This window comes from Pararge aegeria, chromosome 24 (assembly GCF_905163445.1).
Source record: "Pararge aegeria chromosome 24, ilParAegt1.1, whole genome shotgun sequence".
Classification (NCBI taxonomy): domain Eukaryota; kingdom Metazoa; phylum Arthropoda; class Insecta; order Lepidoptera; family Nymphalidae; genus Pararge; species Pararge aegeria.
This window is the reverse complement of record NC_053203.1, coordinates 1,312,894-1,340,714: the sequence shown is the minus strand read 5'-3', so window position 1 is coordinate 1,340,714 and position 27,821 is coordinate 1,312,894. Positions and strand designations below refer to the sequence as shown.

The 27,821-nt window shown below is 35.3% G+C and overlaps 1 protein-coding gene across 1 annotated transcript in view; it reads right to left on the bottom strand.

Moving 5' to 3' along the window:
• The window catches only part of LOC120634674 (talin-1-like), a 73,314-nt gene that overhangs the window by 6,340 nt on the left and 39,153 nt on the right, over window positions 1-27,821 (bottom strand). The window contains exons 63-101 of the mRNA XM_039905428.1: window positions 27,302-27,394; window positions 26,972-27,130; window positions 26,258-26,468; window positions 25,305-25,535; window positions 24,999-25,079; window positions 23,925-24,046; window positions 23,745-23,837; window positions 23,202-23,360; window positions 22,591-22,804; window positions 22,280-22,332; window positions 22,036-22,191; window positions 21,715-21,855; window positions 21,499-21,606; window positions 21,325-21,414; window positions 21,119-21,241; window positions 20,925-21,043; window positions 20,729-20,855; window positions 19,905-20,056; window positions 19,384-19,513; window positions 18,615-18,757; window positions 17,341-17,503; window positions 15,880-15,972; window positions 14,979-15,053; window positions 14,188-14,347; window positions 12,379-12,491; window positions 11,402-11,530; window positions 11,051-11,227; window positions 9,552-9,694; window positions 9,184-9,312; window positions 8,605-8,653; window positions 8,491-8,528; window positions 8,026-8,238; window positions 7,007-7,131; window positions 5,084-5,223; window positions 3,907-3,972; window positions 2,619-2,730; window positions 1,894-1,978; window positions 1,284-1,434; window positions 36-122 (exon numbers count right to left, since the gene is read on the bottom strand). Of these exons, the coding sequence (XP_039761362.1) occupies window positions 36-122; window positions 1,284-1,434; window positions 1,894-1,978; window positions 2,619-2,730; window positions 3,907-3,972; window positions 5,084-5,223; window positions 7,007-7,131; window positions 8,026-8,238; window positions 8,491-8,528; window positions 8,605-8,653; window positions 9,184-9,312; window positions 9,552-9,694; window positions 11,051-11,227; window positions 11,402-11,530; window positions 12,379-12,491; window positions 14,188-14,347; window positions 14,979-15,053; window positions 15,880-15,972; window positions 17,341-17,503; window positions 18,615-18,757; window positions 19,384-19,513; window positions 19,905-20,056; window positions 20,729-20,855; window positions 20,925-21,043; window positions 21,119-21,241; window positions 21,325-21,414; window positions 21,499-21,606; window positions 21,715-21,855; window positions 22,036-22,191; window positions 22,280-22,332; window positions 22,591-22,804; window positions 23,202-23,360; window positions 23,745-23,837; window positions 23,925-24,046; window positions 24,999-25,079; window positions 25,305-25,535; window positions 26,258-26,468; window positions 26,972-27,130; window positions 27,302-27,394 (4,953 nt within the window). The remainder of the gene's footprint in view (window positions 1-35; window positions 123-1,283; window positions 1,435-1,893; window positions 1,979-2,618; window positions 2,731-3,906; window positions 3,973-5,083; window positions 5,224-7,006; window positions 7,132-8,025; window positions 8,239-8,490; window positions 8,529-8,604; window positions 8,654-9,183; window positions 9,313-9,551; window positions 9,695-11,050; window positions 11,228-11,401; window positions 11,531-12,378; window positions 12,492-14,187; window positions 14,348-14,978; window positions 15,054-15,879; window positions 15,973-17,340; window positions 17,504-18,614; window positions 18,758-19,383; window positions 19,514-19,904; window positions 20,057-20,728; window positions 20,856-20,924; window positions 21,044-21,118; window positions 21,242-21,324; window positions 21,415-21,498; window positions 21,607-21,714; window positions 21,856-22,035; window positions 22,192-22,279; window positions 22,333-22,590; window positions 22,805-23,201; window positions 23,361-23,744; window positions 23,838-23,924; window positions 24,047-24,998; window positions 25,080-25,304; window positions 25,536-26,257; window positions 26,469-26,971; window positions 27,131-27,301; window positions 27,395-27,821) is intronic.

Sequence of the window (27,821 nt, the reverse complement as noted above, 5' to 3'; positions counted from 1 at the left end):
TTATCATACATGTATGTATAAAATGTTTTACTTACGTATATAGGCTGATCGGCATTCGCTTGCTTGAGGAAGATATTCTCTCCGCCCAGCGCTGATTCCACTTCACTGGTCTTTTTCATTATCTGCAATTTACAAGTATGGAATTAACGGTGAAAGGAAATATGAGGAAAAGTGGAGTTCTAAAATGTGTTTAATTTTGCCCAAACTGTGTAGATCTGATGAATGTGGTTGGAGATAGAGGACAGAACTCCTCAGCGGACAACAGCAAACCCCTCATTTAAGGCTTAGAGATACTGAACACTTCAATTTTTTTTTAGAACCACAACTGAATTGAATGCCACATCAAAAAACAAAATCAAACGCTGACGAAGTCGCGGGCAACAGCTAGTAGGTATTAAAATTATAACTATCTCGTGACACGCCTGCCTCTCAAATCTGTGCCTATCGGGATAAGCACTTCCGACGAGTGACAACCTGTTTTTTTTTATTTCTCCACTAGTTTAGCCCTTGACTGCTGCTGGTGAGTGATGCAGTCTAAGATGGTATCGGGCTAACCTGTGACGGGGTATAGCAGTTATACTAAACCAATACCGCTAGTCGGTTTCTGCACAACATCGCAGGTACTGAAAATCGTAATAGCATCCGAAAATGAAAATAAATCATTTTAATTTTATATTTTAATTGAGTTATGGATTTAATGTCTGTAAGTAAAGATTATTTAAATTATTATTATTAGTATGTAGTTATTCGTATATATTTTTTTCTTAATAATTCACCGCCTGCAGCCTGTTTCCCTCATGTTTTCCTAATCCTAAGTTTGCCTGGCAGAGTCGCTACTAAGCGATAAGGCCACCTTTTAAATTCTGCTTCTGTCTTAGTTTTTCTATTCTTCTTTTGTTTCTTTGACTTGTAGTGGTGCGCAAATAAAGATTATAAATAATTAAAGCAACTGTCTCTAGCCCAGAGCGCCAGTAATCGTTGTAATAAAGACGGTTAAATTTTCGAATTAATGATGCAATCTTTACTAAATGCTTGAGTTTTGATCCAAATTCCTCGTTTTACGATATCAGGTGACACATAGGTAGAAATACATATTGTAGTCTATATATAGTTTGTCCGAAAAACTTAACTGGCTAAAGGTCTCCAGACGGGGCGATCTGAGAATTACAAATGCAATACTTTGAATACGACGGATTGTCCCGTAGATGGAGACTTTTGCGAAATTTTGCTGAAACAATACCTACTGTTATTTGCCTGGCCAAAGATAATATGAGGTGCCTCACCTCAGCCATAACGTCCCCCCAATCAGCTTTCCTTATGTCCTGATACTTCGATGTAACCGTCTGGTCTATCTTTGCCAGGGTTTCCTTCAACTCGGGGTCGTTTTTGACCAGCGAGGATTTCATGCCGGCCCTTACCACGCGGTTTCCAAGTCTGTGAAATTACTTATTTGATTACAGGACGTTTGAAAAGACAGTAGTATTAATTTTCATAATAATTATCTGGTGAAAGTTAAAAAGGAAACAGTATCAAAATTATGGGATCATGCTCCCTAATGTGCGATGTATGCCGAAGATCTGTTTGGTATTGACTGTAAAGATTGAAGAAATTATAAATTACACCACACTAATTCTCCTGCTTTTCGCGGAGTGTAGAAAATTAAGCTTAATTTTCATAGTGGATCAAAAATAGTTGATACACAAATGAATAAATTATCAAGTAACGAAAATTATAGTTTAATATGAAGACTTTTCTTTCTTTACTAGTTCCGAGCAATGGGACAATCAAAGGTCGAGAATATCTATCTAGGCAATTTTGCCATTTACCATCTAATAAACTTACTGACTATAACTGTGTATCTTCTTATTACTGTTGTATTCGGGTCTTACTTACTTCAAAATAACTTTGGATGTGTAAACACTTTTCTGCGGATCCTTGCTAACTGCGATGTCTTCTTTGATGCGATGCATTGTTTCTCCTAAAAAGGAACCCATTATTTTAAATATATTTTGAAGTATCTCCGGCTGCTACCAGTGCCGAGAAGGCCAAGAGGCGTTAATATGAAAACCTTGACACCAGTTTCATTTTTGTGCCTTGTGGAGTAGACCCTTTCAGACCGTGGGGACCGGGGGCTCGAGCTCTTTTTAAAGAATTGACAAAAAGGGTTAACGATTCTACCGATGATCCAAGAGCGGACAGAACCTACCTTGGCCAAATAATTAGTTTGCTATTATATTAACTTTTAATGAAAGAGGTATATTTTTTTTTATGTGAAAAGTTTCTTGTACAATGTTCATAAATGGACTACCGCCAAAACCCTTCCCACCGGCACGAATGGCTATAACTTCACACGGTATGAATTGCTATAACTTCATAGCTAAACATTAAATCGACTGTGAGATGGTGATAACGAAAAAACCCTGGCTAAATGGCTTGTTGTGGGCTCTTAAACTGAGGCGATTTTGAACCCTAGTTTTAGTTTTAAGTTAACGAATACAGTTATCACCATCACCATTGGTGGTAAATGTATGAAAGCTTCATAAGTGCCTGTGATAAGGTCTACATTAACAAAAGATTTTTGAATATGAATTTGAATATATTATAAAAGGTATTCTCACCTGCAGCCTGAGCGAAGTCGATAGGATCAACAGCTTGGTCGCAGAGCTCTCGCACTTTGGACAAAGATTCAGCATATTTTTGTAGCAGATCCTCATAACGCTGTATTGTATTCTGAGGGTCAGATAGAGGGACATAGTTAGTGTTATTATGAAAATTGTTAAGTCTTACATAAGAATAAGTGTTATTTAACAATTATTCATTGTAAAGTCAACATCTCCTGAGGATGCTTCGGTTTCGGAGCGAAACGTGCGTAGAGGGTACATTGCTGAGGATCTGTTTCAGGTGGAGTATATGGATTGAAGTAATTATAAATTACACCATACAGATTCTCCTGCTGTTCGCGGAGTATAGCAAATTAAGCTTAATATATTATGGATTTCCGCAAAGTAACGCCTGCTTCTATCCAATATTTAATATTTATTAGCGCGTCTTTGGTGCCCAGGGTGCGGGTCGGATCCAACATGGTTCTGAAGATGATCGCAGCTAGACTAAACTGTCACTCCCTCCGGCATTGCTGTGATAGACACGTTGGAACTCCAATGCCGCAGAGACGTACGTATTCCTTTATATTTTTTTAGTTCTGTTATTTAATTTTTATTTATAATTTTGATTTAATTTAATTTTTAATTTATTTTTTGGACACCCACTTTCTAAATTAATTAACTAATTTTAATTCCATTTTATTTGTAAATTATTTAACTGATGTACAATGTTTAATGTTTAATGGTTGTTAATGAGAATGGTTGTATTTGAAATATATGATTATTATTAAAAAAAATTCAAATACAGTCTCACGTCAAAACTAGATGGCCGATTGGCGCAGTGGGCAGCGACCCTGATTTCAGAGTCCAAGGCCGTCGGTTCTATTCCCACAACTGGAGAATGTTTGTGTGTTGAACATGAATGTTTTTCAGTGTCTGGGTGTTTCTATGTATATTATAAGTATTTATCTATATTATTTTTATATAATAATATTCATCAGTCATCTTAGTACCCATAACACAAGCTAGATGGCGATGGGTGTACTGTCGTAGTATATTAATATATTATTTATTCGATGGGCTTCACGGTTTTACCCACGTATTCTAGCTAGCAAGGAAACAACAATCCCGCAGTTATAACCATTTACGGGATAAAATTGAATTCACCACCTGCTAAAACATGGTGAGTAACAGGGAAAATGAGGAATTTATATTCAAAGTTTATTGTGGTGGTGACAACTGTATTCTGGTCTGGCGTTACCACACGGCACACAGGTTATTAATTTGGTCATTACATAATAGGTACCTGGTTAGCGGGACCTTCGATCCTGTCCTGAGCCGCTTTGACCAAAGCTGGCGCGAGAAGTTGAACCTGTAAACCATATCATTATCTCAGTATTATCCAAATTACCGGTGATACATCTTCTAAACAGTAGTCATAGGAACGGACCACGTAGTTTTTTTTTTTAATTTCTCTACAATTTACCCCTTGACTGCCAGTGGCGTGAATAGTGGGAATGCACAGGGTATGCAGATAATATAAAATGAAGAAAATCTCGAGTACAAGTTATAAATACTTAAGGGTAGGCTTTTAATAACTCTTACAATGCTAATCCTTATATATGATTTTATAATCCTTAAGTTTTTTATAACTCGGACTGAAGATTTTCTTCGTTTTATATTATCTACATACCCTGTGCTTACCCTCTATGCACGCCACTGTTGACTGCAACATCACCTGGTGGTGTTGCAGTCTACGGTGGTAGCGGGCTAACGGGTTAGGGAGTATGGTAGTCATACCCCTAATCGGTTTCTACGCGACATCGCACCGGAACACTAAATCGCTGAGCAGTCTTTGTCGGTAGGATGGTAACTAGCCACGGCCAAACCCTCAGAGAAAATTCACCAATTCCAAAATAGCTCCTGCCGGGAATCGAACCCGGGCCCCTCTGCTAAAATTCACAGCGCTCACCGTTGCGCCAGGGTGTTCGCCAAAAAAAAGATGGCCCATAGTAAGCGGAATTCCATCGCCTATAAACAGAGGAAGTGTGGTCTCATGTCCGTTAACGTAAAGCGTAGGTGCCAATCCTTATGTGACTGTAATGACACCGATGCAGAGCAATGTTGCTTGACGGCTTAAAAAGCTCTACTAATAATCATCATCCTCCTCATATCAGCCCATTACCGGCCCCCCCAGGCCACCGGTCTCCTCCCACAATGAGAAGGGGTTAAGGCCATAGTCCACCACGCTGGCCTAGTTCGGGTTAGTCTGATTGGTGTAACTCCACACACCTTTAAGAACATTATGGGGAACTCTCAGGCATGCAGGTTTCCTTACGACCTTTAGCTTCACTGTTGAAGCGAGTGATATTTGAATTGCTTAAAACGCACATAACTTAGAAAAGTCAGTGGTGCGTGCCAACTGAGCTATCATCGCTATGAGTTTGTTATGCTCTTGATTATTAAAGACTCTTGAATATTACCTGGTCAGTAGAACTGCTGAGTTCTAGTTTGGGCGCGTTGCCGGTGTCGGCAACGAACCTGGCGGTCTTCGTCACTCGCCCCAGCTGTGCCAGTAGCTCAGCTATCTTCTTGTCCAGTAGGAATTTACGTTTTCTTGGATCTGTTGGCGAGCATGTAAATATATCTACAACTTTACCCTTGATAGGATCTTCACCTGGTGACAAGTGTTGATGTAGTCTAATAGAGGTTTAAGCCAAATCGGTAAGGGGGTATCGATTTCTAAGTTGCAAAATTCTAAATTCATTTATCTCAAGTAGGCCTAGTTTATAAGAACTTTTCAAATGTCAAGTCAGTCTGTTTGTAGCGAATCTACCACCGGTTCGCAAGGCAGATTCTATCGAGAAGAGCCGATTGCTCTTTGCCAACATCGTTTTATAGTTTAACCATCTTTAGAATTTTACTATCTTGTGAGAGATGCTTCCAAGCAGCCTTGACGTTAAGGAATTCTCTAATAAATTAAATGTGTTTTAGTATATTGTTTAAACTTAGGTGAAGGTAGATCTAATTTTACCTTCGGTATCATGTTACAAAAGCATGATTTCTGTACTTCTCTCAGACGATATGCTGATATCACCAATTTATTTCGATAGCATATATCGACTTTTTGATTATAAATACTAATGTTTTGTTTAATAAAGGTTATATTATTATGGCTACTGTGAGACGGCAGCTTACCGGAACACTAACTCTCTACGATTAATTTTTTGTCGACCTCACTGACGCATCCGTGAGCCCTGTGATATTACAAGTGGGAGATTCCTGGTACTATCCCCAACGGGGGCAATTTAGGGCAATCATCACATCAACCCATTACCGGTCCACTAATGTACTATGATTGGGTAGTGACAACTGTTCTGATCCCGTTACCACATAGAACATTACACGGTTATGTAAACCCATAACCCAATTGGTGTCTACTCGTTATTTTAAAAGAAAACTTTTTCAATAACATATACTGGAACAAAGTACAACATCCTGTATGCACGCGGGCCGTCAGTCGAGGCCGGTTATACACTTCGGGCGCGTTCAATAGGTATGGCGAGCGCACGAACGTTTACCTAGTTCCTCGCCTTATTAATGAATTACCCACTGATGTACGAGACAATATTAATCCCCGTAATATTTAGAAAAAACTGAAGTCCTTCTTTTTAAGTAACTTATGATCATTTTTTATACACAACATGGTAAACTGGTAATAATGTTCTGTAGTTAACGTACCTAGACTTAATTCTCTGTTAGCATATATTACAAACCTGGGTGGTTTTCTGATGCTAGCTATAAGTATTTTTTATTTTTTTGGAAACTATGTAATAAATAAATAATAATTAATTAGATGGAACGCTAAATCACTTAACGCCACGGCCGAAGCCTCGCACTAGACAATACCAGAGGAAATTTAGACATAATTAATTTTTGGAAAACCGAGATGAGCCGGCTAGTAACTCAGTATTTGCTCTTTTCCAACATCAACATTTCCAATAATTATTCTATCTTGCGGAGATGGTTGCTTCCAATTGTCATTAAGAAATTGGATTGCATAATAACCTCAGAATGCTGAGAAGCGGTGATAGCCCGCCGAGGGCCGAGTTCGAATCCCAGTACGCAACTCTAAGTTATTTGCTGTTTAAGTCATTAAAATATCACTTACTGCAACGGTTAAGGAAAACATCGTGAGGAAACCTGCAAGCCAGAGAGTTCTACGTCATGCTCTCAAAGGTGTGTGGAGTCACCAATCCGCACTGGGCCAGCGTGGCCGAATTTATCCTTAACCCCTTCTCATTGTGGGCTAGTAAAGGGTTCATGAAAATGATAAGGATGAATGAAATGTGGGTATAGAAAATTGTAGTTCCACGTTGAAATGAGGAAAGAAAGGATTCAATTACCTGTTTCTTGCTGCAGATTATCCAGGCTGTCCAGAGGGATTTCGACAAGGAAGTCTTCAATAACTCTTGTAACAACTCCCTTCTCCAGCATCTTACGGAGTTCCTTCAGACGCTCCAACAGCAAGCTGGAAAGTACCCAGATCGAAAACATAAAAAGCTCAACAGATTCGGCTTGATATCCGTCAGTTCGTGGGTTTCTTTTTATTTATCGCGATGATTTCAATAATAATTCACCAGTTCAGTTTGTTAATTTAACTAGTTCACACACACGCGCATACTCGCCTGTAATAGTATATATAAATATTAGTATTTTTTTTTTTTTTAATCCTGCTTGTTAGTAAACATTTGTTAAGCGCTGAGCTAATCTGCAACTAAATCTCTCGAAGGAATTACTCTCTGCAAAACAAGTTTTCCTACCGCAAATGGCAGGGCATTCAAATTTCTGTAACCAAAAATTCTCAAGCTTGAATAAATCATTATTTTTATTATTATTTTAAATTTTCTTAACAGCAAGGCTGCTTGGATGCAGGCTCCACTCTCATCTCTCACTAGATAGAAAATTCTAGAGATTGTACACTGTAAAGTGATGTTGAAAAAGAGCAATCTGCTGAGTTTCTTGTCGGCTCTTCTCGGTAGAATCTACCTTCCGGACCGGTGGTAGAGTCACCAAAATCTTTACGTTTCAAATGTGCTTAGAAACTAGGCTTAGGAGGACAAAACTATTGCTATCTATTGTTATCCCAACTCTCAAGTTCATTAGCTACATTCGCAAAGGTAGCCTGGAAGAGTTCATTAGTAGTGATAAGGTAGCCTTTTGAATTTTAAGTATATTTATTTTGTCCTGTACTTTTTGTCCCTTTTTAAGCAATAAAGTTATTTAGATAAATAATAAGAAAACAATATTTCGTTTAAAAGCCAAAAATCTCTTTAAACAAAGCATACACAATTATGCAAATTCATCAAAATCTTTCAGTATTTTTGGAAGCTTATTCAAAATCAAATTACAAAAGAATCCTTACTAAGCTTTATCACTGTTGTATTTGACAGTACAATCGCCCAGCAGTTGCTTAGTTTCTGTAACTATGTGTCTCATTTCTTCTTTCTCAGGACCTGTGAGATCTTCGCACATCTGCTCAGCTAAATCCACCACATGTTCTGCAGCTTTCACTCCTGCGGCTTTGTCTTTTTCCTTTGAAGCTGGTCTTCGCAGCCAAGAATTTACCAATTCAACTCTAAAATTATAGAAATAGAGTTTACTTGTCTGCAGATTTTATGAATCATAGAATTGATTTATTTAATTTAAACCTTCTAAGCATAAAATTTCAAGTTATTGTAAAATGTTTTTTTACAAAAGTAAGATTAAAACTTTACTTTATTAATTTCATATCATAGTCAGAACCCACTTTGGTTTTTATATTATTGGTAAGATATTAAGGAAAGTAAGGTAAATCTACTTTCCCTAATATTATACCGATGACACTTACTGTTTTTGCACGACGCTCTTGGGAGGTAAATCTTGATCCTGAAACAAGACTCCATTATACTATTCTGGATAAAGAATGAATTATGTTAATTTGCTAAATCTAACAATGCTTTACCTCTACATTTTTCAATGATTCAATGAAGCCAGCTTCGGCGCCTTTTTCTCTGTAAAAAATAACTATAATATAACGTTTGTTGACAATTTTAGATCAAAAACATATATGAACAGAATTGACTTTCAAAGCCAAGCCAAAGCCAAGATCTTCGAACAAGATCAGTTTTTTTTTTGACAAATTTTTTTAGTAATTTCATACATAGCGAAGTAGATTAAAGCGAAGGAGACCGAAAACTTCTTAAATATTTAACTCGTGAAACGATACAAGATGTCATCCAGATTAGTACAAGCCTAAAAGTTATCGCTGATGCATACGTTCAACCAAATATGCCACGTATTGCATCTATATAGAAATTTAAAGTTGTATTAATTATCAATTTTTATATTTTTTTTACTTAGCTTACTACCTTCTCTACTTTATTATACATATGTAAATTTAAAATTTTTGTGTTTCTATTTTAGATTTTCTAGATTGTTGTCTAAAGATCTGTGATAGGCATGGTAAATCTTTAAGACAACAATTGTTTACATTGCGTTAAGCAAAATTATATTAAAATGGGAGAGTAATAAATCTTGTTACCGGATGCATGTGACGAGTGCCTCAAACGCCTTGATAACGTCACTGCTTCCAAACATCGTCCAATTCATTACGCTTTGTTCGGAGGAGCTTGCTTTCTTTACCAACATCGATGTGCTAGTTACTAAGCTCCTGAAAACGATTGAGGAAATTATACTTTGATGTACTATCATGTTCTTATTCCTAAGAATCCGGAAGGTACCGTATACTAATATTAATTTATTTTTAAAGAAGGCATTTTTGATGAATACACATAAGTTTAAATTGAGGTTACAGTGACTCGTTAACTTAAAATTAAAGCTACTAAAACGCTCATTACAAGAAAGTTTAAATTTTTCTTTTTAAATTTTATTTCTTCAATTTATTCTTACTTGGTATGATCTATGACATCAGTAGCCATACTGGTCTTCTTAGGATCCGTGTCTATTTGAGGTTGCGGCAATTTTTTGATGATGGCGTCAATCTTTTTTATACTGTCTATATATTTCATTATCTTCAATGTAAAGTCTGCCTCCTTTGAAGAAAATATACTTTATTGATAAGCAAATCTTAAATATTAGGGCGTTTTTAAGTCGTTTAGTATAGACGATGAAAAATTTTAATTGGAATTCGTCCCGGAGGGGAATTTACGTCTGTCAGTAGCGTACCTGGACAGCTTACATAAATTAATAATAAATTTATGTAATGATTTGTTCTCTATTTTCTTTGAATATGGGACAATAAATAAAATATCATAAGTTACATTAAATTAGTCTAAATTTCTGCTGTCTCACATGTAAAATTACAATAAATTTATTAAAAGTTCTTCTCTAGAACATTCATCATCTTTACAGTACATTTAAGTTACCGCTAGTTTAACTAAATACAAATAATAATAATTATTATTATCATAGCTATCGTATAAATAATTACATTAAAAGTTACGTATATTTGTGATATTGAGTTATATGCAGTAAATGATCTTGATAATTGTTGCACTAATATCTGTTATTTTCTTTTTCGAAATTCCTATAAATATACGTGTGAATTATATTAATAATAATTAAAATGTAGAAACACAAACTAGTTATAAAATAATCAATCAACGATACTTTTTGCGGGTACATCTGTGCGGTAGTTTTTTTATTGAGGGTGGGAGGTTGTCATACGATGAGGCGGTCGGACGCGGCATTAGACGATATTTTGTGAGCACGGTAGAATTCCAAAATATAAGATGTGTTAAAATCAGTGTTGTGGAAAATTATTTAAAGTTCCTGTTTCCTGGTGCTAGGCCTTCACTGTATATTAACCTATGTACCAAAACAACAATTAAATAAAATCCAAAACGTCTTCGAAACCACTGCAGCGAGTCATAGTACCTAAGATGCTGGCAGCATTGCACCTTTTAATGGACAAACTAATTCTTTGGCCAAGGTAACTGCCAGCTCTAGGAGCACCCTCTTTTTGATAATTCTTTAAAAAGACTTCGAGACCCTGGTGCCCACAGTCCTAAAGTCTCTAATCCAAAAGGGAAAAAACTGCTGCCAAGTTTGTTATTTCTGCGCTTCTTGGCCTGCTCGGCACTCGTAGCAGCCGCAACCATGTTTCTATGTGGTATACAATAAAAGTGTGATAACGACTAAGACAGCGGGAGGTATCTTTGATGTAGAACTGAAGTGTATCGACAATGCAGTCGTATTTATATCAAAAAACCCACAACTCAATGTCATGAACATTGGTTATTAATCAAATACAATTTTAATTGTTTCTTGAATACAATTTATTAACTACTAATTTATAATTGAAATATGAATTTATATTTATCAAAAGTTTAATTATTTACCCACTTTATAAAATTACCGTAACAAGTGTATTCATACAAAAGAGTTACCTTAATAATTGTAGGTTGATGCAGTCCTTTCCGTAATACTCCCAGCGCATTCTTTAGTTCGCTGGAATTGGCATTTATGGGATGCTTAACGTTGTCCTTAACTTTTTGAGATGCCTCGTCTATAGCTTCTTGTAATTGTTGCACTTGCTTTATTAGATGACCATTAAGTTCTGTAGCCTGTATACATTTAGTTTTATAATACAATGATGATTATTGGCGACAAGATTATATTTGGACCAGTCGGTTAACTCTTCACATTATAAATGTATGACTGCTTTATCTATCTGTGTATCAATGCAATTCAAAATCTCAAACAGATGTAGTATTGAGGAAAATCGGGATAAAACAAACCTGTTCCCCTGGGCCAGCGCAGATTAGCTGGAAGCACGTGTCCTCTACAGCCTCAATCACATTGTATAAACGTGATAAATCCATGACACCTTGTTTCGCCAGATTTTGCTCCGCATCAGTTAGTGATAGCTAAAAATATAAGGGAATTTAGGGGGAAATCGATTCTATATTTTTTATTTTCTTTTATTCTTTCTTTCTATCTATTCTTTTCTTTCTTTTCTTATTTTTTTACTTTCTATTGTGTTCTTTACTTTACTATGTTTAAACATTTTAGATCTTTTTGGAAAAATATCCTCAGTTGGCACTGAGGCTGTTGTTCGTTTGCCCATCTTCTAGATGCTTAGAGTGTTTTAAGCCGTTGGTTTTGATTATAAAATCTTATATTATTGTGATAATAAACTTTAAATTGAATTCGAATTTTAAAAGCTCACTAGGCTGTGTTGGAGTTCCATGCTGTTAAAATACAAATTTACAGGGACTTTATAAGCGTTCACACATATTTGTATCAATTATTGTAAGTTAATGGTGATAACCTATAGCAGAAGTTATCTACTTTATGTGGAAGAGCTCATCCGGATAGGATCTGCCGCCATGCTTATTTCTGATGCCAGCATTGCTGGGTCCGGTATGAAGAGCGTGTGTGCCGGTGATGATACCGGTATATGAGGCTTAACACCGAAGCCTCAGGTCGATGGACCATTAATTTTGACGGCCGATAGGCGCAGTGGGCAGCGACCCTGCTTTCTGAGTCCAAGGCCGTGGGTTCGATTCCCACAACTGGACAATATTTGTGTGATGAACATGAATGTTTTTCAGTGTCTGGATGTTTATCTATATATTATAAGTATTTATGTATATTATTCATCAGTTATCTTAGTACCCATAACACAAGCTACGCTTACTTTGGGACTAGATGGCGATGTGTGTTTTGTCGTAGTATATTTATTTATTTAATTGAAGAAAAGATAGCACGTTACCAAATGAGCACTTTGAGCTGCGAACTCTGCACTGTTACACACAGCGGACGTCACATAGCGGAGAGAAGTGGTCATATCTGAGCGTGGTATAGGTTCTTCAGATCTGAGCTTTTCTGAAAAAAAATATTCATCTGTTACAATCACAGCAAACTTACAATGTAGGTATTTGTTATATAAAGTTCCAGTGAATTTTTATTATAACTATAATTAATAATAATCAAGTTACATTAGAAGTTATAGAAAAGGCGTAAAAACATTGTTCCTAATGGAGGCCTACGACCTTTTTTCTCTCAAGAAACTTTATAATGACAGATTCAACGAAGCTTTCTTTAATATTTTTTATTGGTTAGCAATTAATAATAATATTTTTATAAAATTATTCAAAGTCACAATTATATGACACTGGCTGATGCGTTCTCCGTCCACGTTTATTACGGTTTTTTCCAAATCCCGTGGGAACCGATTTTTCCTGAGATAAAAAGGAGCTTATGTTACTATACAAAGAATACTATGCTAAAAATTCAATTGATTATTTGCTTAGTTAGGGTGTAATGCAAGGCCAAATAAACACTTTCGTTCTTGAATCAACCTTTTAGTAAGAAAAGTAGAGAGAAAGAGGAAAAGATGACGTCCGAGATTGGTTTTAGTGGGACAAATAAGACGGAATACGGAAGATTGTGGTGGGATATAGAAGTGGAAGAGAAGATAGAGAAGGATGGAAAAGGCTCAACTGACTTAGCACTTAAGTTAAAGAAGAAGAAGATCAGTAAAAATATGATTCTGCTTGTAAAGTCAAATTCAAATATTTCCATCTATGAGTTTACTTTATTCAAGTAAACATATAGATGGCACTTTTGATGCGTTTATTGCATACAAAATATGTACATCAGTCATCATCATCATATCAGCTCATTATCGGCCCAGTTCAGGGCACGTGTCTCTTAATGAGAAGGGGTTGAACTAAAGCTACGAGGGTTCCAAACGCGCCCTGGTCTAAGAAGCCCACAACACTCTTAGGGTGTTATTTTTGTTATCACTATCTCACATTACATTTGAAAATATTTAAGAAGTATCTTGATTAGAGAAATAACAAGAACCCTGGTTAAAGCAATAGTTTGAATTGGTAAACATAGTTTCCCTAAAGGTTACTCGTGTAACTATGAACTAAAAGGAGTTCTTTACAATTATTTACTGTTAAGTCAATATATCCTGAGGATGCTCCGGTTTCGGAGCGAAACGTGCGTAGAGGGTACCCTCTATTTTAGGCGAGGGTTTATTGCCAAAAATCTGGTTGGTGTGGAGTAAGGATTGAAGAAATTATAAATTACACCACACGGATTCTCCGGCTTTTCGCGGATTATACGTTATGCTATCTTTTAAAAGGCACTTTCCTTACGAGTTTTATTGGAAATACCTGCGACTTGTACATCCTTTAATCCAGCTATTGATAAATAGACTACACAGTCAGATTTTTCCTAGAGACTGGCTTCTGTAGGTTTCAAACCCCAAACATGCAAATGTCTCAATCAATATTCATATTTTTAAGGTTCATATAATTAAGGGTGCCTTTTGCCTCTATTTTTTTTTTATGAATTTTCTTAATTTATCCTATACCTACGCAATAACGACGTTTAAATAAAAAAAGTAAAAACAAGCTATAGTTGTGTGAGTAATGAGGTACTCTGAGAATATTATTAGATAAAGCAAATTGAAGTTAATTTTCATAATATATCATTGATTTCCGCCTTCGCCTGATTGTATCCAATATCATATACTCAACGGAGTGTCAATGCTGAAGTAAGAGCGTACGTATAACATCGTTCTGGTTGTTCAGAGCGTCCATGCAGTCTGTATAGCTGAGCGCACAGGTCGGAGTGCCGGCTTGCAGGAATGTCTGCTGCAGCTGGAGGTTGCGGTTCATCTCGCAGCATTCGTTCTTCATCTTATCCGACGGGAACGCAGCACGACCCTACAGAAAACAAAATACAGAAACCAATAACATAAGGATACCAACGATCAGGGCTTGGCCTCACGCCATTCCGGCCTCTAACAAGTTAACGCGCTACCATCTTAGACTGCACACTCAATTTGACGACCGATTGGCGCAGTGGGCAGCGACCCTGCTTTCTGAGCCAAGGCCGTGGGTTCGATTCCCACAACTGGACAATGTTTGTGTGATGAACATGAATGTTTTTCAGTGTCTGGGTGTTTATCTATGTATTATAAGTGTATATTATTGTGATGTATATTATTCATCAGTCATCTTAGTACCCATAACACAGGCTATGCTTACTTTGGGGCTAGATGGCGATGTGTGTATTGTCGTAGTATATTTATTTATTTACTTACCACCAGGTGAGATTTCAGTCAAGGGCTATCTTGTAGTGGAATAAAAGAAAAATAGAATCTGTTTAATTCCGAAATTGCCTAATCACGAATCTGTCGAGTCCAGAATCTTTCCAGTACCAAATAAATGCCTGACAGCCATTCCCTACGTAATAAGACTATTCATTCCATAGTTCTCATTCGAAAGGCGACTTTAATCTTAAATATGTCTTTTATAGCAGTTCTATTTATACAAACTCCAATATAATACTTACCAGTTTATTTATTGCTTCGTTCAGTAATCTACACGCTTCTAGCAGTCTTCTTCTTGAATCGACATGATTTGACGACTGTTGAAAAGAAATTCATACTCGTATCAAAACATGCTTCTTGAGATTTCAAAAAATACAAGAATAGTTATTGCGTTAGCTAAAGTTTTAGTTTGGGCTTCTAAAGGGATAGGGCAGAGATATTTGGATTCTTTAATAATCGTAAATGGTTTATTTTCAGTTATCCAAAAGTACTCGTTTTTTTCTCTCTTAGTATTTATTATATTAGTTATTAAAAGTATTTACTATAGTGTGTAAATTTATGTATTATTTTTATGTAATTGCGATTTCCTGTCTCTCATGTCTCTCCTATCCATTTCTAGTGATATGGTTGCATTTTGCCTCTAATTTATTTTATGGATATTCTTAATTTATCCTATACTAAGCAATAAAGATGATTAAATAAAAACAAAAAAAATAATAACAAGCTATAGTTTTGTGAAGTATGAAGTACTCTGAGAATTTTGAATGACCTTGAATTCAATATTCGCAGAGTACCTACTACTATACACTATATTAATATAATGTATTTTATAACGTATTATATATTTTATGTATTTTTTATAGTTATGTATTAATAAAAATTATATTTTATTTAATAAATACATCACACTTTTATAACGTTTAAATGTCATCTTTCATTCATTTGTGTTATAGTTACCCATAAATTAAATCAATCTACGATCTATAGTGTCAGATGGCAGTACGATTTGAAGCTCACGGAACCGACTCCTATGAGAATGTTTTCGGAAGTGGCTGGATGAATGGAATGTGGTGTTGGCAGATCGCGTACGGTGCTGGGCTCTTCGACAGGCGTCCCCAAAAATGAATACATACAATAACTCACATGACAAGATTCTTCCGATGTCTTCAACAAATTGAAAGTAGCTACGCTCATTTCTTGTACAGCTTCTTCTATTCGTTTATTCTGTACAGGGTCCTAACAAAAAATAAAAAATGTACAATAATTATTATGACATGATGTAGCGGTGATAGCGGTGATAGGTGATACCCAATGGTAAGGTAATGAAATTAAGCTTAATATGCTATACTCCGTGAAAAGCAGGAGAAGCTGTATGGTGTAATTGTTAATTTCTTAACAATTCATTGTAAAGTCAATATCTCCTGAGAATGCTCCGGTTTCAGAGCGAAACATTGCTGCAGGTCTGTTTGGTGCGGAGTATAATAAGGATTGAAGAAATTATAAATTACACCATACAGATTCTCCTGCTTTTCGCAGAATACTTATTATAGCAAATTAAGCTTAATTTTCATAATATATCATGGATTTCCGCAAAAGTAACGCCTGATTATATTCAATAGTGGGCAAGGCTTCGGCTTTCCTTTCGTGGAGACCTATTTTTTAAAGAATTAACGATAGCTACAAGTTAGCCCTTGGCTGCAATCTCACCTGGTGGTAAGTGATGATGCAGTCTAATATGGTAGCGGGCTAACCTTTTAGGGAGTATGGTAGTCATACCCCTAATCGGTTTCTACGCGACATCGCACCGTAACACTAAATCCCTTAGCGGCACGTCTTTGTCGGTAAAGTGGTAACTAACCACGGCGAATCCTCCCACCAGACCGAGTTAGAGCCCCTGCCACTGACTTTTCGGAGTTATGTGCGTTTTTAATTTAAGCAATTCAAATATCGCTTGTTTTAAACGGTGAAGGAAAACATCTTGTAACTCTACATGCCTGAGAGTTCTCCATAATGTTCTCAAAGGTGTGTGGAGTCCACCAATCCGCACTCGGCCCGCGTGGTGGACTACGATCTAAACCCTTCTCATTTTGAGAGTATTTCCGTGCTCTGTAGTGGGCCGGTAATTAATCGATGATGATGAATTATTAAGAGAGTTTCACCCGTATATATAATACAAATCTTACTATAAACGTATGGAAGGTTCACTGAGTTAAGAACGTACAGAACCCTCATTCAGGCTTTATTGTATGCAGTGCACTGTGGCCAAAAACAGTGAAAACGCCCCGCGAACGTCACACTTACACCTGTGGAATGTCGCTAGCTCACAAACTTTTCCCATTTTCAAAATATTGACATTTAACTGCCAAATGGAGTGCAGTGACTAACCGCCTGTTCGAGAAGCACTGCCACACCACCCTACCGCTAAGCGATTTAGCGTTCCGGTACGATGTCGTGTAGAAACCAATTACAGGTATGGGTAACTAACACGTGAGCCCGGTAATATCTTAAATTGCATCACGATACGTCGTCTGCTACGTGAACTGCGTCACGGGCTAACTTGTAGTGGAATAAACAAAAATATATCAAATCTTCTACGCTACCTACCTCGCTCTTTATTCCTCTGGCTATAGCTGCTAAGTGTTGACCGGCGTCCGAAGTGGCGTGAAGACTTCTGCTCAAGGATTCGGGTTTGTGTAAACTGAGCGTTATGGTGCCAGATATAGAATTCAATTTTTGGATTTGCTGTTGCAGTTTATTGCTAAGTTCCCTGAAAAATATGTAAGAACGTTCACAACTTGAAACTATAAAAATCATCATTATCATATGAACCCAATACCGGCCCACTACAAAGCACGGTTCTCCTCCCATAATGAAAAGGGGTTAAGGTTGTAGTTCAACACGCTGGCCCAGTGCGGTGGACTCCACACACCTTAGAGAACATTACGTAGAACTCTCAGGCATGCAGGTTTCCTCACGATGTTTTCCTTCACCGTTGAAGCAAGTGTGATCTTAATAGCTTAAAACGCACCTAACTTGAAACATTACAGGTAAAGTCGAAGTATCACCGCTTCACTAAAATTAAAAAGGTCATGAAGCGCTGAGAGCCCAGTGTCTAGGACTTCGACTTTACTTTCGGAGTTCGAATCCCGGAGCGCACATCTAACTTTTCTAAGGTGCGTTTTATGTAATTAAATAAATATATAAATATACTACGACAATACACACATCGCCACCTAGCCCCAAAGTAAGCGTAGCTTGTGTTATGGGTACTAAGATGACTGATGAATATTTTTATGAATTATATATACATAAATACTTAGAAAATACATATAAACACCCAGACACTGAAAAACACTTAATGCTCATCACACTAACATTTTCCAGTTGTGGGAATCGAACCCACGGCCGTCAAGTCGTCGGCTTAAAACGCACCTAACTTGAAACATTACAGGTAAAGTCGAAGTATCACCGGTTCACTAAAACTAAAAAGGTCATCCAGCGCTGAGAGCCCAGTGGCTAGGACTTCGACTTTACTTTCGGGGGGCCGAGTTCGAATCCCGGAGCGCACATCTAACTTTTCTAAAATATCACTTGCTTCACCGGTGAAGGAAAACATCGTGAGGAAATCTGCATGCCTGAGAGTTCTCTATTATATTCTCAAAGGTGTGTGGAGTCCACCAATCCGCATTGTGCCAGCGTAGTGGACTACGTTAACCCCTTCTAATTGGAGACACGTGCCCTGAAGTGGGTCGGTAATGGATTGATATTAAAATTATTATTAATTAATAGTTAAAATAAAAATGCCCCAAGTGGTTTTTTTTAAGCATTGAGGTCGATTTAAGTTTTGGACGATAATGGGTTTCTTTTATTCTACTTACATTTGACTTCCTGTTACAGTAGATTCGCTTGGTGTGAGTAAATTTTTGGTATCACTGTCTCTCAAAATTTGTACTTGAGTTGAAGATCCTTTCTGGCTATGGTTTTGAGATTGCTGTACTTCATCCGCAAATGATTTTAATTCCTATAAAAACTGCACTGTCAGTATTACCAGGTGAAATTATGATTTTTGTAAAAATAGCTTCTGCCCGCGACTTCGGCAGCGTGGACGTCAGAATTGGGTCTAAAGCTTCGCTCGTTAACAATTTTTAGTCTTACTACGGAACTACAAATATATTTGAAAGATCGGAAAAGAAAGTACATGCCCTTTTCATAGCATAGGTGACAATATGCATACCAAATTTCAAAGCTGTCTGGCCGCGGCTTAGCTCGTAGGCCTAATATAAGCACTTTTGAAACGTCAAGTCTGTCTGTGTGTTGTGACTCTACCACCGGTTCGGAAGGCAGATTCTACCGAGAAGAAGCCGGCAAGAAACTCAGCAGTTGATCTTTCCAATTTCAACAATTTTACATTTTACATTTTAAAATTAATTTTTCTATTAATTTTTGCCAAATTTCATATTGTATGATACAATCGTAAATTATTTATATGGTTGTTAACTTTTAATTGATTTTATATTTATTTATGCTTTCATTTTTAAAACATTTAATTACTTTGCATAAAATAACGATGATTTTGTATTAGTTTAACTTATTCGTACTATAATTTGTCCATTCTGAAATGAAAATGATTTTTATTCTATACATTACCTCTAAAATTTTAATGTTTGTAGCAATTGTTTCAGGACCTTTAGCATCTTGCCATGTTGCAACACGCCGACAAATCACAACTGCGTTTACTTTCAGTAAATCCAGAAGTCTTTTGATATGATCTTTTAGCCTAAAATATGGAGATTTAGCTTTTAAGAGTTTTTTTTAATATTATAAATAAGAACAGAAATATATTGAAATAGCCCAAGTTCCGGAAGTAAACCTTCCTGCATAATCATGCAAAAAGGTCTACTTCCGGATATATAAGTTTGTTTAATTTTATGAAATTGGTGTCGCGAAACGTAATGCATGGTCACAAGTTCTAAATATTTGTTAATGTTTTATTGCAAGTCTTTTAAACAATCTTAATTGCACAGCGGTTATTTATCTTCAGCTTAGATATAAATATTCAAATAACATGTAATCAAAACATATCTAAATCAAATAGAAAATTCAAGCACAATTAGCAAAATACTCCTAAGCTAAGTTATCATTGAAACAAAGATAAAATGGACTCTTACTTCAATTTGTGATTACTGACGCCAATACATTTCATCTTCACAGCATATTTTGCCAATGCTTTAGGCAGCTCGTTTTCATTGTTCGCTGCTACCGCTGTAGCCATAGCCGTCTGTGCTGCTTGTATTGCTTGCATGCTTACCACTTCATCAACCTAAAATAATAGAAACAACGGACATTATTACACGTAGGGTTGGCTGGATTTAAAAATTCTAATTTTTAACCTTATTTATTGTACATTTTATATTTAATAATAAGATCTCATGTATATGTTTTTTGATTATTAGTAAATAATATTTTGTTTAACACCAGTGTTGAAACTGAAATTGGATCATAGTTGCTATAATTAAAAATATATTTTGTAATATTATTATTTTTATAGAAGCAGTTTATGATAACATTATAAGAATTATAATCGATATTAACCAATATAATTTCAATCAATTTAATCAATATTATCATATTATGCAAGATGCTAATGATGGTTTTGTTTGTTTCCTAAATATTGGTCAAAGGCAAGAAAAAAGCATGATAAAAATTCTATTTTTATTATTTGAAGGCCGATTGGCGCTGTGGGCAGCGACCCTGCTTTCTGAGTCAAAGGCCGTGCGTTCGATTCCCACAACTGGACAATATTTGTGTATTGAACATGCATGTTTTTCAGTGTCCGGGTGTTTATATGCATATTATAAGTATTTATGTATATTATTCATAAATATATTCATTTTATTATGTTATGTAAGATGGGAATAAATAAATAAATAAATAAATATTAAATCTATTGTCTTTCGAATGTTGAAAAATTATATTAGGGTAATTATCTTACTTCAACGTCATTCCCTTCATTAGGTATTAATATGATGTCAATTTTCTTTTCGACATCTTCCAGATTCTGCAAACCTTCGTCAAGTGTTGCACTTGCGGCACTTGAAATGCTGCTCTTCGTTGCAAATCTTGTAAAAAAAAAAGTTTTTATACATTGTACTAATCAAAAAGGGTTAGATAAAAAAAAATGTACTAACCTCAATAGATCACAACATCCTGTTAGAGACTGTAGCTTATCACGAAGTATCTTTCTTGATTTATCATCGTTAATTTTAGACACAGCTAAATCCATATGTTTAATACGTTGTTCGCAATCCTGTAAAAAAAATGTGGAGTATTTTTTATATTTATCATGAATTTAATGTGGTAGTAAAGTAAAAAAGTAATCAACCTTTGCAAACTGGTCTATTTTAAGCATGTCGTCTATAATATTTCCGTCTGCTAGCTGTTCTTCTTCTAAAGTCAATACTTTTGTTGCATTTTCTTTTATGGTTTCGCAAACGTTCTTAATATCCTACAAAACATATACACGATTATTATTTTTTAAATAATTCCATTTATTTTTAATTTTTAATATAACTTTAATGCAACCTTTACCATTAATGTTTCTTTTCCTTGTTCATGTTTGATTCCATCAACTGTTTTAGACACATCATCAACGCCTGCTATTACGTCATCAATGTAGTTCTAGAAACATAAAGAAGGTATTTCTGTAAGTTTTTAATCTTAGTATTTTTTTAATCTTAGTTTAAATTGACGTAATGTTCTTACCGTTAAATCAACGATATTATTTTGATCTCCATTATTACGCCGTGATAGTAAACATATCTGTTGCAGATTCATGATTGCATTTTCAAGGTCTTGACGTTTCTTTAAATCCTTTGAACAAAATTTATCATCACCATCAACAATTTTGAAATCTTATATTATGTCTAACAAATTTCTTGAGTACAAACAAGGGTATCTTTTTAAAATAAAATTGCTTACCAGAGGTGAATTACGACATTTTGCGTTGGTAATGTCGAATGATTTGATAGCACCCTGTAATTCCTTTGAAAACGCGATAAGCTCATTTTGTTCGTTCGGTGAAATATGGTGAGGTTGTAATGTACCGGAATTTAATTTCATCTAAAAATTGAGAAAATATCATTTAAGGTGTTTTGAACAGGTATTTTTAAATGCAGTAACATTTGTAAACTAGTTCTTAAATAATCAAACCCAACATTTTTACACGAAATAAAATTAAACTTAAATGAACAAGGTACTCGTATCTGACAGTAACATTATTCTCTTATCAATTATACAAACCATGACAAAATCCAGTATTTTTGATGCTAAAGTCCTTAAAGGATTATCTTCAACCGTTAGTCGTTCTGCAACCTTGTTGTTATCCAGTGCTTTTTCTTCATTGACATTTTTTTGTATATCTTCAAGTATTCTATCAATATTTTCAATATGGGATTCCTGAGAATAAAATATTTTTTTATTGATCATAATAAAAATTATGGGTTATCCTTACTTGCAATCTTAGTAATTCCATAAATTTTATTACCTTGGGTTTAGTATTAAAGCATTTTTGTTGTTGAACTTCCTTTGTAACTTCTTCTGCAAATTTAAAATACCAAAGTAAGGTTAGTGGCTCAAACTATAAGATCTGCTATACATATATACATATTCAATTATACAGAGAAACGTATCTCGAAGGGCGTAATTAAATGAAAAGTTGAAGTAGGAATAGGCGCAACAAAATTTTATGCTACGTGTTTTATCTAGAATCCGATATACTATCAAGAGATTTTGAAAAAAAAAAGACTAAGTATTCGTTTAAAGTATTAAGGCCAGTCAACTATTTTAAATAGGTACCTGTATCATCTTGGCACGCTTCTTTAAGTTTATTCAATTCAGTTAACAATAAATGAAGGTCTCTAGAAAGTTGCCCTTCAATTTCCTTATGCTCTGCACGTCGAGCTACTGGCATCCAGCACTCTTTGAGATCTTGAACATGCTCAGTTAGTGTGTTAACCGTTGACACTAATGCTGATTGACAGTTCTTTTCGCTGATGGAAGGTGCTGTAATCTAAAAATGTTAATATTACATTTATTTATTGACTTGCCAAAAATGGTTCTAGAATACTTATTAGTATTGGAGTATTGGCACAGTGCTGCATCTAAGCTATTTTTTATAATGTAAGAAATCAAAAATTTAAGTTTAAGTGGGGTTTGTAAACACTATAAGTAACGTATAAATTTACAATTAAGACTTGAATTCTTGATTGTAAACCTATATGAGTACTCATTGACTTGCTACGTTATGTCCATATTGATTAAGTATTCCGTGATTAATTTTACGTTAAATTACTTTTTACACTTGTATTATTATATGTGACTGTGTTAGCCACACCTCACCACCTTAGAGTAGCGTTATTCCAAATCCATATTTTTAATCTTAATAATAAATTAAAAAAAAATATTACCTGCGCATTATTTAGCAAAACTTGAGCAGCATTAGCAACCTTTGCTCCAGAGTTATCGAGGTCGATTCCTTTTTTCCTCTCAATAGATTGAGCTAGACGTGACACTCGAGAAAGCATCAGTGATGTCCTCTCACAAGCAGATTTTGACATGTCTATTATCTTTGAAATAAAATATTTTAGTAAAACATTAAGAGTCACTTTGTAGGTGGTAGATAGCTAGGCTAGGAGAAGATGTACTCTGTGATCAAAAAAATGCGGAGATCCGTGGATGAGCCAGAGTTACCATGCCAAATTTGGTTGGGAAGCTATAATGTCAATAATCAATTTTATAAACAGAATTATCATCAGTTGCATCGGACCACATCACACCACATCATTTATTATAATTCTATATTCAAATGTTAATGTGCGTATGCATGTTCTACATGTAAGCCCGTATGTGAACTTCAAATCTAAGAGTACATTGTAAAATATCTCTCCTTATGTTTTAACGTGAGTGTACAATTTTACCTGTTCTACTACAAGAGTTATGAATAGCCTTACCTTTTTCTCTTTATTAGGATATGTGCGAGGGCTGATGATGTAATGTAACTTCCTTGAAGTTTGAGCATATTGAGAAGCGGCATTGTTAAGTTCCTGCAATCAGAAGAATCATTTATACTTTTTTCTATAAACTGAGTATTAAAAGATTATTATTGTGAAAAAGATGTAAAGACAACATACCTCAATGCTACATTTGCCAACACTATCGCACACTGCTTGGCTTGCGGTGCACAAAGCTTTCGCTTCGTCAAATAATATTTGGCGGGAATTGTCATCTACGTTTTTTTGTAGAGCTAAAGTTTCTGGAAGAAATATCATCGTCAATAGCCTATTAACGTGGCGCGCTGCGTCTTAAACATAGTCATCTCGTTTGAAGTTAGAAAATCGTCTAATTAATGAGCTACATTTATGAATTCGCAATTTTACATGTATAATAATTTTTCGAGTAAATCCTCAGCGTTACTATTGTTAACATAAATATCACAAAATATTTTTCTTACGTATTTCTGGTTTAAATTTTTGAGTACAGAATCTAGGTTGCTTTTTTGTTGCCCCAACAATCGGTTGGGGTGGTTGGTAGACGTCCGGAAGGTAAACAATGGGTTCCCCGGGCGTCTAACAAAGCCAACAAGAGGGGCATGCCGTGGTGGTTTTTGTTTCGTGTTTAATTATTAGTATTTTATTAATTTTAATTATTTTTATTATTATTATTATTATTGTTAATTTAATTTGTGCTTCATTTTATGTTATTTTTAAAAACTGTTAAGTGCACACTATATGGGCTATGCCTGAAATAAAGTTTATTATTATTATTATTATTATTACCCCGTTTAGAGGGAGGAGTCCCACATAACCTCCGTCCTGCCCAATGGGTCGGAGGAAGCAATAAACTTTTCCACCACGCCAAAAAAAAAATAAGTTGCTTTTTTCACTTTAAAACATAGTAATGAGTAACTAGTTTCAAACGAAATTCAAACAGCCAGAAGTCAGTAACACGTTAATCTTCGCCGTGTATATTAAAAAGGAGAAAGCAAAAATCTTTGCAGATTTTTCCATGCCTTGGTTCAGTGAAAGGAAGGCAATAGATGAACTATATCAAAATGATAATTCTCGAGTACACTCTTTGATTTGATATACATTGTACATCTCGTACAATCTCGATAGAGAGACAACTTAGCGCAATCATTGTTATCTTCAACCATAACCTTATGTAATTGAATATTCTATTAAAAAATAAATCTAATAAATACTAACCTATAATAACTTCTGGAGAGAGGTTTGAAATGACATCTACGCTTTGTTTAACCCTTTTCACATTATCTGGATTTTTGAGATCTATAAAAATGCCATGAGTATTAAGTATACATTGTACTATTTAAAAAATATATATAATATAAAACTTAAGAGTTTTTTGATTGATCCTTAACTTTTTTTTTGTTTTGAGAACAGATGTTGAATAATATTTTAAACTTTAACATAACTCGAATGCCACTGGTATAAGAAGATCTCGCAGGAAATTATAACTGTTTATGTCAATCATATAGCTAGATTAGATATTACCTAACATAGCTTGCAGAAGTAGTGCCATAGCCTCATTCAGGGCGCCTATTTTGGATGATATTTGCTCTCTTTGTTCTGAAATTGGTTTAATAACTGTTCCCGGCTTCTCCAAACCCTCATTGGCTGGTAGTTCAGCCATTTTATCTTCTAGGAACAATTTTTCTGTTTCTTTAATTTTATTTTTAGCAGATTGTACATTTATATGCGTAGGCACCGATTGCTCTGAAATGTCTATAAATGAAAGTAAAGATATTTTATTAATTGAATTTATAATACTCTGTTTAACCGATCAACTTACCAGAATCTTATGAAATATACTAAAATGATCAATCTGCGTAAAATAGAAAATCATATACTGGGTTGGTTTTTCCATACTTTTTATAAAAACTAGTTCTTGATGGCTATCCTTTCATCCTGAAGGATGATTACACCTGGTGGTAAGTGATAGTTTAAGATGATAGCTGGCTAGCCTGTTAGGGATCTGGCAGTTATATCAAACACATACCCCTTATCTGTTTCTACATGGTAAAATGCTTTTTTTTCATTCCGTTACAAGTTAGCGCTTTACTGCAATCTCGCGTAAGGTAAGTGATGATGCAAGTTGGTTTCTAAGCGATATCTAGCCGGAACGTTGAATCGCCTAGAGTTTTAGCCACGTTTTTATCGGTAGGATAGTAACTAGCCACGGTCAAAGCCTCCCACCAGACCAGACCAGGGTAAAATCAGAAATTATAAATTCCCAAATCGCTTCTACATATGTTCGAATCCGGGACTTCTCAGAGGTCAAAAGCTGGAACGGAAAGTTTCAATTGACACTTTCAATTGGCAAATTGTCCCTGCCGGGAAGCTATTGAAAGACCTTGCATTAATAGCGCTTCCCAAAGCGCCGGAGAGTTTTAGGAACACATCACGATAAAGGAATTTTGTCATCAAAAATAATCGTAAATCCATACCAGGATCTTGGCATGCTTTTCTTAAACTCTCCAGAATATTATGAACATGTTTCAGATTTTGTTCAAGTTGATCACCGGTTTTACGAAGTTGCGGAGCTTGGACTACTGGCTTCCATATTGCCTTCAGTACTTCGGAAAGGCTAGACAGTTCATCTACAGATGATAGAAGGGTTTCTTGGCAGTATGAATCACTTATAGTTGGCGCTAATATCTGTGGAAGTTAAATACAATTCTATAAAATTTACTAAATCTTGAAGCCATTATTAAGTTTTTATGGTTTTTAGATTATCAAGTTTAGTGTGCGTATAGTGAGAAATAAATCTAAAAGATATTAATCAGGCATATGTAAAATTTATTGGAGCTAAATAGAGAAGATAGCCGCAGGAGATAAACTTGTATCGTCGACTTGTCATGTATAACTGAAAACAACAAGCGGTCGTTCACGTGACAGTACGTGCCGTATAGCCGTTACACGATGCCGTATATAGTTCATTCATGGTCATTGGTTATTCATTAATGTAGCAGATGACCTTTATATATTTCATAGTCGATTCAGTATTTTTTTTTATTCGCTAGACCATTTATTTATTCATATTGATGTCATCAGCAATAAATAGTTTCACCGGGTCCGGTGATCTCGTGATAGAGATATCGTCATAAAGGATCTGTCGAAGTCTCAAACGTAATTGAATAAACGTATACAATAATCAATACCTCAGCAGTCTTTTGTAGTATTTGAGAAGCTCTAACAACTTGGACTTTTGTATTGTTCAGTTTTTTGCCCGCGCTTCCACCTATTTTATCTGCTAATTCATGCACATCGGACATCATCAAAGAAGTCTGTTCAGCAGCAGATCTAGAAAGATCCAGGATCTGAAAATGAGTATTTATTGTTGTTCTGGTCTATTTATGTAAATAAATGAGTTTTAAAGATACATGATCACTAAAAGTCAAAGCTTTAGAACAGTAATGCCACAAAACGATTGTACGTAAACTGATTGATCAACAATGACATCTCTTTGAACACAGTTCACTCCTGTTTACCTGATTTTCCTTTTTCGTATTTGGTAGTGGATTAAACACGTAGCTCAACCTGCCAACTGATTGCGCACATCTAAATGCTGCTTCTTTTATTTCCTGTAATTTATTCATTTGTAATCTTTATTTGCACACCACTGCATAGTTAAGGAAATAAATGAAGAATATTTTTTCAAAAAGAATGTAACCTAGGTTTATGCCAAAGAGGAATCTTTGGCATAAAATATTCCTCCGAATGAATCAAACAAACAAAAAAAAACGAATTTTAAATATAAACTTATAAATACCAATGTATTAATTTAAACTGAAAGAAGAAGTACTTTGAGTTTAAATTAATGCTCTATTGATCGATAATTTCGTGTTACGAAACTGAGGTGAGGTCCAGAAAGGTGGATTTAATTCCCGTTAGTTCCAATTTTTAATATTCATAATGATTATAATTGATATAAATGTTTTTCTTAAAATGTACGATTATCAATAGTTTATCTCAGTGTATTGGATAGAAGCAGGCGTTACTTTGCGGAAA